The sequence below is a fragment of the Salarias fasciatus genome, chromosome 15, assembly GCF_902148845.1.
Source record: "Salarias fasciatus chromosome 15, fSalaFa1.1, whole genome shotgun sequence".
Lineage (NCBI taxonomy): Eukaryota > Metazoa > Chordata > Actinopteri > Blenniiformes > Blenniidae > Salarias > Salarias fasciatus.
The window spans coordinates 11,251,139-11,262,413 of record NC_043759.1 but is presented as its reverse complement, the minus strand read 5'-3'; the positions used below and the strand labels follow the sequence as shown (position 1 = coordinate 11,262,413).

Below are 11,275 nucleotides of genomic sequence, written 5' to 3'. Positions count from 1 at the left end.
CTCACAAACTACTTCCATATTTAATTGCGTTGTCAATAGCAGATATACATCTCACATTAACTGGATGGCTAAAAGCACATTTTAAAGAGAAACAGTCATGTGTAAGGGTTTGAATATGAATCAAAATTAGTTTTGAATGTTTTGAACTCATGATATCTAAGTATTTTTAAGTTATCTGTCAGGTGATAATAAAGTTACCATTCACTCATATTGACTGAAACTTGAATGTGGTATTTCACTGTTGACTCCAAGTTCTTTCCACCGCCATGCCGACAGCCTCTGTTACGCAATACAGCAGAATGGGTTCAATGAAAACGCGTCGATGATCGCGCAGGGCGCCTCTCCAGGAACGCCAGGTGACGCTGTTTTACGCACTTGCAATCCCAGACCCCAATCCCTTACGAGGTGGAAGTTTTCATTCTTTCCACGTTTTTTGTAATTTGACACCCCTCAAAAGGCTCGGAGCAGAAGTATGGACCCTTAACTCGACTGGGTGGACAGAAGGAAGGAGCAGTCAGTCCGACCAGCGAGGACCGAGCGAAGCCCGAACGCTGTGCGCAAAAAACAGCCCGTCGCTCCGGCGGAGGAGGAGATCGAGGCGGCTCGCGCGTCTCCAAAGAGGGGGGGAAAAAAAAACTATCAGTCAGACTCAAATGATCCCTCAGCGACAAGTTTCAATTTCCTCAGACGGATGGGTGACTTCGCGCGGCGCTTTGTGAGGAGGAGATGATGAAGAATTTCAGCGGCAGTCCCCTTCACAGCAACAACCAGACTTCCAACCACTTCAGAGAGCGAAACAACAAGCAGCACTGCCTTCTCTGGGCCGTACCGTTAAGGTTTTCTCTGCGAGGGTATGGTTTCTGCATGGCTACGCTGTTCCTCTTCTGCTTCGGGTCCCTTTTTTACCAGCTGAACGGAGGACCTCCTGAAATCCTGCTGGGCATCAGACAGTATCTCGGTAAGAACTTTTCATTTCTCGCTCTTGGCCGCAGCCCCCCGGTTAATGAGATCACCCTGGATGAAAGTTGCGCTGCACTTTCTGCCAATATATTCCTTGAACGGGACCTATTCGTTTATTTTTATCCATTAGGGGGAAAAGTGTCTTTCATGAAATCCGCTGTGAAGCCGCAGCGTGCCCTCAGCTGTCATCGTCCTCATTCACTATTAACTCAAATTATATTGAATTAAACGGACGAGCATCCCGGTGAAGGACCTTCGGACACTTCCATTCATATGTGCAAAACTTTATATTCTCAATAACCCTTTCAATCCGCGCCTCCCCGCCGTTAAAAGTCCGCATTTTAGACGAAAAGCAGAGGAATGCGATTCCCCCCCCCCCCCCCCCCCCCCCCCCTCGTCTTGCAATTTAAGTTCGGACATGTCAGAGCATGATTGAGAAATATTATGGTAACAACAACTTAGCAACTGCTGGGGTTGATCGTGGATGTGCACGCTGATTGACAGCTCTGTCGCGGTGCCAGCTGGTGCGCGCCACGCAGCGCTCTTTACGCACGGCTGCCTGGCGGCGTGGAACGAGGGACGGGACGGAGTTTCTGCTGCTGCTGGGATTAGTTTGAGTTCACTTTGTTTCTTAGATTAGAGCTGCTTGTTCAACCAACTCCGAGTGCTTGCATATCGCTACGGTTTGTGGTTCATAATGGGATTGCTTTTTTTGGGAATAGATGCGTTTATCTCTATTAAAAAGAAAAAAAAAAGTCTTCCAAACCTTTCTTGACTGCTGTATTTCAGTCCCGCTACGCTAGATGGTGACAGGAATGAGTCGGATAGCACCTGCAGAGCGCCCGCACGGTCAAATCTGCCACAATAATCGAGGTTAAACTGTCAGCGTGTTCGGATCCGGGGGTGACTTCCTCCCTGCGCGCCTGTCACCGGGCCGCAGTTGTAAGGAGCGCACGCACAAGTGTCCGCGTGTGTGTGCGCGTGATGAAAGGAGGTTGTGTTCCCACCTATTTCTTGCAGAAGGCTTAAGGCTTTTATGACGTGATAAACATCTGGAACAGAATGAGAGTCACTCACCAAGTCGGCCGCTTAATCCCCCGGGTCAGATTGCTTTCCTGTGGACACACACTTCCACACACTCATACCCGCTGGAACTCACTATAGCTCAACAATATTGTCAATATTGTGTAATTTTTCAACACATTTGAAATCAGTTAATTTTTTTCTTGAGTATTTTGGGGTATATATATAAAAAACCTCATTCTGTGTCACTCAGCTCCATTCATATTATGCAGCCTGATGGAGGAACTTTCAATAGAACTTCACTTCATTCAACAAAGCGAATGCACAGCACTGGGACCGTGCATAATGTCTATTATTCCCTTACTAAGCAGCACTTCTGGGAAGTGAACCTGAACACACACACACACACACACACACACACACACACACACACACACACACACACACACACACACACACACACACAAACAATTATGGTAATGATGGAGCAGATGTATAGCTGTCAGCAGGCAGGCAGCCTGGTCCCACCTCCATGATGTGATCTTCACAGGAACCATCAGGACCTTGTCAAACACTGACCCTCCTGTTCTGGGGCAACTTTAAGCAAGTGGAGCTTCTTATGTAACACTGACACAATCTCAGCACCGCTGCACCTCCACTGAGAGCCGGATGAGTGACGAGGAGAGAGAGAGAGAGAGAGAGAGAGAGAGAGAGTCATTTCAAAAGAGAAAGCTGAATGGTTGAAATTGGTAATGTGAATTTTAAAGGGATTTGGCAAAGTTTAGCATTCCCCAAGCAGTCGTCAGGTAGCAGATTTGTGATCAATTTAAGGCCACTTTATTTCTTTCGGGACCTGAAATGGTTTTTGGAAGGCAGGCCTGCTTTGTGGTATGCTCTCAAAAGGAGCGATTGTTGGAAAGGAGATGGCCAAAGTGGAAACACAGGCTTGAGATGTGGCCTCTGTAGAAACCTGTGCTCAAATGGGAGAGTGGAGAGACATCTTGGATAAAGAAAGGAAGATAGGGGCTTTCTGTGTAAATAATTTCTGTGACGGAGCAACAAAATGGCCTGGGCAGATGTGATCGAAAGCTGCTTGGAAACTCAGCTTCTGCACAAATATCAGCTACCAAGTAACCGAGGAAGGTCTAAGTATCAAGAAGTATTTCTAAATATTGTTGTAAGCTTTATGTTTGTCACATAAAACAGGTTTAAATACGCATTGCTTGAGAAAGATTGATTACATTACCACTTTGTCTTGAGATTGAATGACAGTTGTTTGAAGTCTGGTTTATTTTTAATCATTTTCGTCAAGTTATAGTGAAGATGAACATTTTTGCTCCTGTCGTGTTCCTGCTAGTTTTCATTTTTATCTGGATGCAACAGCTCCACACTGAATGTGCTTCTGTAGCATTGTATTTCTCCAGGTAAAGTGAGTTACATAAGAATGACTGACAGCGCACGATCAGACCTGAGTGAACCAAACGGTCCAGAGATCCCAGCAGCAAGATCCCGTACGTCTCAAAACACTCCCTTCACTGCTGATATTTAAACACTTAGCAGCCAGCATTAATACTGAATGACCTGAATGAAATATCAGCCAGTCAAATGAAGGCAACCGCAAAAATGTACTTTAATCTCGTCACCTTTTTCCAATCTTGATGAATGAAATATAAAAGACGGCACTTCCACTACATTCCTGCAGGATCCACATGTAGAAATCCGGTATGTTTGTGTTGAGCCTGGATTCAGATGGTTGTAATTTGCGGTGAAAAGACAACCAGGATTCAGCAGCTGGAATTCAGTCGTTTGACTTCAGGGTCACAGATAAAGTTCAGCCGTGAAATCAAGCAGGAACGACTCAGAAAGAACCTGAAGATCCCCATGTGTTTACAATATAGTAAGCATTTCCTGTTCATCACGTGTTTACATGCTTCACTGTCATTGATCGGCGCTGTCATCACGAGGATGCTGAGCTGTGTGTGTGTGTGTGTGTGTGTGTGTGTGTGTGTGTGTGTGTGTGTGTGTGTGTGTGTACATGATCACATAATCAGAAAGTAAGTCGAGCGTCTGCTACTTTACTCGTAAAAAGGGGCTTTCTGTGTGGTGGCAGGAAGCTGGGTCCTTGCGTGACCTTCATACAGTCTCTCAGCAAACTACTCATCTGAACCGAGTCTGGTGTTTGTGACCTTCTTAGATGTCATCTAACTGCACAACTCCACAAATACATGAACAAACATAATGAATACAAGTGTATGCATAAAATGTCAATGGCAGTAATGGTTCTGTATCTATTTGTACATCTGCTTTTCTTGTACAAACAACCCCAGAATGAAATGTTTTTAGTGTTTCACTAACACGCTCGAGCCAGTTGCTAAACAGCTGATACATATCATGAAATGTTGAATATTGGCCCTCAATAAATGATAAACTGTTGCATTGAAACATAAACTGTTGAAGCAAATCAATGTTGTAAATAATGATATTAGACATTTGCAAATAGGATAGAGTCCTAAAATGTGATGGATTAAATTAATACTGCCTAACTTGTTGGACTTATTGTGATTGTGTGCTTTGTGGACGTTGTATCTGGCGAACGGAACGCAACGTGTTGTTCCGTCCTTCAGTTGACGTTGTTGTTTGGAGCCGTCAGTCAGCCTGCAGAGGCCGCAGTCAAGCAGACCTTCAGACCAGGTGTTACAGCCTGCTCACCTCTCTGCGTTTCCTGTTACTGACCCCGTTCTGGCACTTTCTGAAAACTCTCTGTTTCTTACACTCGTAAATACTGGCGCAGCTTCATGTCCGTCAGCGATGTGTCTGTAGCAGAGCGGCGTTTGCACAACGGAAAATGACTTTACGTTGCTTTAAAATTGATTTTTAAGACAAATTTGATGTCATTTTTAGCGTGAAAAAAAAAGGTCGAGTTCATTGCGTCTGGGATCACGTACAGAATAAACAAACAATAGCTCGATTTATAACCATCAAAGTTGCGTTTGGCTCTTTCTCCATATTTCAACACATGCAGCATGCCTCGCGTGTTTCGGCTGTGACTGTCGAGCCGGCGTTTATGCACTGATGGAAAAAAATAGAACAAGAGGATTGCTGAAAACGGCAAAACAATTAGAAGGAAAAGAACTAAAAAGCTTTTCACTGAGTCACATCTGCCAATGGACACCAGATTGACTTCAGCAAATAAAGAAACCACATTTCCATATGTCCAGTCAGATCTGCACGTGTGTCACGTCGTTTTGAAGTCACTCCGCTTCAGAGCTTTATTTTAGATGATATAAACATAAGCGATACGTGTGTTAAAGCCTTTATTAGGTGTGTGAGCTGTGTGACGTGTGACTCCTGAAACAAGCTCCCAGCACCGTTTGCAGATGTGTGTCTCCTTCCTGTAAAAGGATATTAAAAACACCGTCTTTTATTAAATTGTTGCTCTGTTTCGGTTATTTAAACTGATACTCCGACAGCCCCATCCTTCAAGAAAGTTTCGTCGGTGCCAAGATAAAAATCAGTCCAGAACTCTTCATGACATGCACACATGTTGGAGAACATGCAAACTCCGCACAGAAAGGCCTGACCCGAATTTAAACCCACAACGCTGTCGCCGTGAGGTGAGATCACTGACCGCTGCACCGCCGTGTTGCCAAAACAGTCATCGCCCCTGCTGTGAAGCGGCGAGGAAACTGTCACGCTCAACACTAAGGTCTGGTTCTAATAAGACACAAGGGTCAGAACATGGACACTTTCTCTTTTAAGTCAAGCAAAGGCAGGATTTCACTTCTTAGAGTTCAAAAACAGAAAAACATGAATGAAATTAATCCTTTTCCTTTGTAATTTACATTTGCGAGACTGATGAACATTCGGCTGTTCTTCACTTCTGGGTTATTACAAAGAGAAACAGAATTGAAAAATGCTAATGGTAACCTTGTCTTTACATAATTGAAGCAATCCACATTACCAATTAGCTTCTGCATGCCTGAAAGGCTGTTATTGCCCTCTCTACTGAGACGGGCGAACAGTAAAACAGCACAAGCTAATTATCTTTCATTAGTGCGTTTGTTTTCCCCACATGAAAAGCGAGCAGATGGAAATCACAGAGGCACGAGCTCCGACTGCTGCCGGAGGATTGCTGAGTAATGACTGTTAGAACTCTGGTCTTATAGACATGTTGGGTAAATAGTTTGTTACTTGGCTTGTGTGCAATGCATGTAGAAAATACAGCTTGTTTTATTTTGAAATGCAATCTTTAATCAAAATAAAAATCTAGAAAAAGCCTCTCTCAAGCTTTAAAAGCTTGAATGAAGTCTGTATTTTTCTTTTCATATAGTCGATATTGCGCAGGGTAAGCCATCTATGAGGTTTTGCTTTGAGTTGCTGTTAGCAGATAAGACTCAGATCTTTGCAGCCAGCAAATCGTATCGCTCTGTAAACCTTATTCTGTTGAACGATACACCAAAACCACCAATCAGCCTGAAATATTCTATATAAAACGATACACTTGCCTTTCCTTCCAGTGGCTCACATAACGGCTTCCTGATTCACCAACTCCCTGCCTGTCGAATTTTATTTATTTATTTTTTTTATATTGTCTGATTTTACCATCACTTTATTCTTGTACTTGTTGTAATCTCTTGATCATCTTTCCTTAGTATTTTTTTTTTTTTTTTTTTTTTTAGCTCTTTCCCGTTCTCCTTCAAGAGATCTTAGCTTTTACCAGTTATCACTGTCAGTAAGAATTTGCTGCCACTCACATATCTGGTTAAATATTGGCTCGATGAATGAAATCTTGAAAATTTTCGACTATAAAGAGTTTAAAGGGCTCAAGATGATTTGGAAACAGGTTTGATCTTAAAAGATTTGCCCTATTGTATTATATCATATTAATATAGAAATAATTTTCATTTATAATTGACACGTCATTTGGCTTACAGCCATTAACATGAACAGCTTGCCCTCTTCATTGTTAATTATGTTCTTCTCAGTCCTTTCAAAACATAATTACACATCTTGTCTGTGCATTCTGTCTTTGGATCTCGCTGGCTCACATTCCCAAAAGACATTTTTGTTTTATTTGCTTTTGTCAACTTTGCATTCCTTCATTGACTGCCACATAACGCCAGGCGCGCTCCTTCACATTGGAGTGGCTCCATGTACTCCTGCCGTCAAACAGCAGGTCTGTGTGGTCTCTGAAGGCCGGCAATTACTTTCCAATTCCATCAAACAAGCGGATCCTGACCCCCCCTGAGCTGAGCCTCGTGTGGCAAGTGCACAACCCAGAGTCAAGCTAAGTGGCTGTTATGGGAGTTGTTAAACTGAAACATGTTGCGTAGTGGTCGGTGACATACCTTGTTCGAGAAACTGTGCCTATCTTTAATCCGAGCGAGTTCGCCACAACTCCGCCTGCTCCCCTCATTTCATGGCAATGAAAAAGTATACGGCGGTTTAAAATAGCAGCCTTAAATATACGGCGGGGCAGATAGAGCCGGCGCAGCCCAGCCCATGTTGTTAAAAGCGCGATGTGCTCTTTGGGAGAAACGGATTGCCTTGCACTTTCAAGTTTTGCGGCTGTGCTCTTTTTGGGTTCGGTTCAGTTGAAAGAGAAACTCGTCGTCCCGATGTTTTCTAGACGCTGAAGCTGTTTGTTGTTGCTCAGAAATTAGAGATTGTGACGATTTTTCACTCTTCCACTGCAGCAGAATGAGCTCCTGCTCCCTGAAACCCGCTACTGCTTCTCATTCCTTCCCTTTCTCCCTCTCTTCAGCGTTTACATATTTTCCTCTCAACACAGAACCTTCCATGTGAGTTCAAGAGTGCAACACCCAACCCCCCCCCCCCCCCCCTCCCCTTACAAAAAGTGAGAGTCGGTGCTAAAATCCACATCCTGCCATCACCTGTCACGCTGACAAACTCTTGAATACGTCTCGAGCTTTTCTGTCATGTTTGCCCTCCGTGCCGCGGATCCTTCACGCGCCTCTGAGTTCCAGTCTTAAGCCTCCCTGCACTGATGTTTAGCTCAACTGCAGGAACCACATTTTCCAGATGTTTCGAGGAGACATCATGGATGAAAGCAATACACTCCAAAAAAGTACAAACATCCAGTTTCCTAGAAGTGTTTTTTTTTTTTTTTCCCCCCTGACCAGAAAAGACTGAGGTTATTCCTGGTTTTCTTGGAGGTCAGGCACCTGCGGTTAGTCCTGCAGATTATGGAGAGGGGTGAGGTTTTATCTGATTAATGTGTTAGTAAGAGATAATAATTGCTTGAAATGTTAACTCAGCTCCGTGCTTCACGACTAATTGAGGTTCAGGAGTCATGTTGGGATGTTGGATAACCTCTCGGAGCTATTTTTCACACGCGGTGCGGCTCGTTCTCTTGAAAAGCCATCAGTTGTCTGGCCCTGCTTCACTGGCCCAGATCCTCCTTCTGTAGCGTTTCCACCAACCTGCCCAGAACAACTTGCCTCTCTCTCTTTTGGCTCACCGGCAACTTTTCTGTTACACCAGTCTGGTTTTAACTGAGCTGACGTCGTGCCAGCTGGACCTCCCTGTCCTATAAATCCATCCATCACAGAAATCTGCAGAAAGCTGTTCTAATTCTTTACTGCAAATTTTCTTCCTAAAACAGCCACTCTCTCTTCCGACTCGTCACTCTCGCTCACTTCTCCCTCGCCTGCTTCCTGGACTCTCTCTACATGTTCTTGCCGTGTACCTGTCTGTGTCTTGACCTGCCGTCACCCGCCTCCTGATTCTCTTACTTTTCCTGGACGCGAGCGCAAAAAAAAAAACCCTTCTGGACGGCGAAATGTGAGCGGACAGATGCAGCCTGTGTGTAGTCCTGCGCGTTTTGTGACGCAAATCCATGAACAAACGTGCCACTGGGCGCGCACTGCTGCCAGTTGGAAAGTTTGTGATCGTTACATGTCATTCCATTGCTCATTCTGCCATAAGATCCCTGAACGACCGTCTCTCCGAGCCCTCCGGACTCATTTGCATGCCTGTTTTTGCATTTTTTTTTTTTTTTTTTTTTTGTGTGTGTGTGTGTGCAGGTGCAATTCCTTTACAAATTCTTTGAGAATGAAAATCAAGTGGCTCAACTGCCAGTTCTCTTCATAATTTTAAGATGCCAATAGGAAATTCTTGACAGATCTGCTTGCCTTCTCTCTGAGACTGAAGAAAGAAGTGTTTGTTGATCTAAGTTAATGTAGTTTCCCGTGAGGAGGAATACTTGAAAGCAAGCCGGAAAAAAAAAAACAAAAAAAAAACTGAATACAAACATTAAGGGCAGATATGAAATGGCTCGCACTTGATAAAAGAAGTGATAAAATTGGGAGTCTTCAGATCACAGGCTTTGAGGCTTATCAGCAGACACGACTGCCCACTTCCTTCAGCAAGATATTTACTTTAAACATTTTTTAGTACTTTCTAAATGCCTCTGCTTTCCCAAACACAGAAAGTAAGTCTGGGAACCAAATTAGAAGCCATCATTATCCATTTTTTTTGTCTGAAAGTTTGCAGAGCTGTCCTGTACAACTTCCTGTCTCGTTCTCACATGTTTCATAACGGCCTGTTGTGCTCTCAGTATGAAGCTAAACTCGTGTTGTCTATAATTAGCCGGCCTGTTCTAATGAGGTGCTTCTGAAGGGCTGAAGCGGACCGCTGACCGCCGGCTCGCGTAGCCTAGCCCGCGCCGCCAAATTAAAGGGAGGCTCCATCTTCAAGGCCGAGCTCAGCTGGAAGCAGCACTCATGGGAGGCGGCTATAGGACGGCGTGAACACCAAACTGGCTTTTGAGGAATCTCCATCTCCTGCTTCGTGTCTGTACTGATTAATAAAACTCATTGATGGCTGGGGCATTTTAAGACGATGGTGTGATGATTCAACAATGCTCCGTTGATAATTATTGGTCTCAACGTGTGCTGAGAAAATGTATCATGAAAGCATCAGCACAGCCTGAACCACTGATGCTTGGTTTGACGTTGAGCAGGTCATCTTGACCATGTCAATATGTAAATCAAGAGGCCTTGGCCTCCGCAAAGTTTTCCGTCTGACACTTTGATTACAGGTCAGTGCAGACTGTCTGACTGTGAACCGTGACCAGCTGCTCATGGGTAAAAATGACCGCCACGGTCTGCAAATACAGTATGACAAATGCGTAAACAGAGCCAGTTTGTGGTACGGCGCTGACATTTCTAGAATCTGAGGGACAGGTTGACGAGAACAAGGAACTGGTTTGAACCAAAGCAGTATGTTGAAAAAAAAAGTGCTCATGTATGTTTCCCTCTGCTGTCATAGTCTTCATCCGACGACCCTGGTCGATGCTGCCCATATCCTCTCAGAATATCTCGTTGTGTGCCTCAGTCACAAGCTGTCCTTAAAAAGTGCCGAAACTAGATGAATGGACGCTTGTCACAGATTGTGAATGAATACTGGCTTTCAAATCCAAACTGACCACGACTGAGAGATTATTGTAGTGGCTGTCCTCGGACGACAAAGAGCGGACCATCAATTGGTGTTTATGAATGAAAGTTACTTATTTCTGAATGTGGCTTTATGAGTAGCTTTTTAGTCTGAATTGGACGGCTTGCCCGTGTTTCCACTCGGCCTGTCGAGGGTGAGAGAGTGCACCTCGCCCTGACGCCGCGGCGCTCCCGCCGCCACGTATGAATCAACGGCATCGGCTTGTGGACGCCACCTTTGTTTGCCTCTCCCTCGCACGCGTGTGTACAGTAGCAATGTGTGTGTGGGGAATGAGAGAGATATGTCAGGCCCAGCAAGGTGGCTATTAGGACGGAGGATGCAGTACAAGGTTTCAGTGTCCCGGTGCCCGCCATGAGGCGATACTCTGTGTAACCCTGCCTTATGACAGCAACGAGAGGCATATTTAGCAGCTCCAGACTTTCCGAGTGCCTTCCCTCTGCTCCTGATGACAGAAACAGAGAAGGGATATACTCGGTACACTGCTGCTAATGCAAGGAAACACACTTTATGATGAAAATTAGGTTTCTAATGACCCATAATAGATGTATATTTCTTCATTGCCTCTCCTTAGAACTTGTGGTTTGGTTTGGTAGAAGTAGTGTTTGATTTTTTTTTTTTTTTTTTAAATATGGTTAAAAGTAGTACTTCCTCATCAGTGGTTTTGGTAACTAAACCAACAGCTTGGTCAGTCTTCAGTACTTCAGGCTCGTTTATACTCAACAAGGGTACAAAAACAGATATGTGCTGTTCAGTCGACTGTCTTTATGCTTCCACATGTTTGGCATTCACTCCATCAGAGGAAATTAATACCAAA

General features: G+C 44.3%; 1 protein-coding gene across 2 annotated transcripts in view; it reads left to right on the top strand.

The window, feature by feature from the left end:
• Positions 1 to 284: 284 nt before the first annotated feature.
• Positions 285 to 11,275, top strand: part of usta (uronyl 2-sulfotransferase a) — a 50,530-nt gene continuing 39,539 nt past the window's right edge. For both annotated transcript variants that reach the window (XR_003933084.1, XM_030110570.1), the window contains exon 1: positions 285 to 958. Coding sequence is in view for 1 of the 2 variants with exons in the window: in XM_030110570.1 (XP_029966430.1) it covers positions 727 to 958 (232 nt within the window). In the remaining variant the exon portion in view is untranslated. The remainder of the gene's footprint in view (positions 959 to 11,275) is intronic.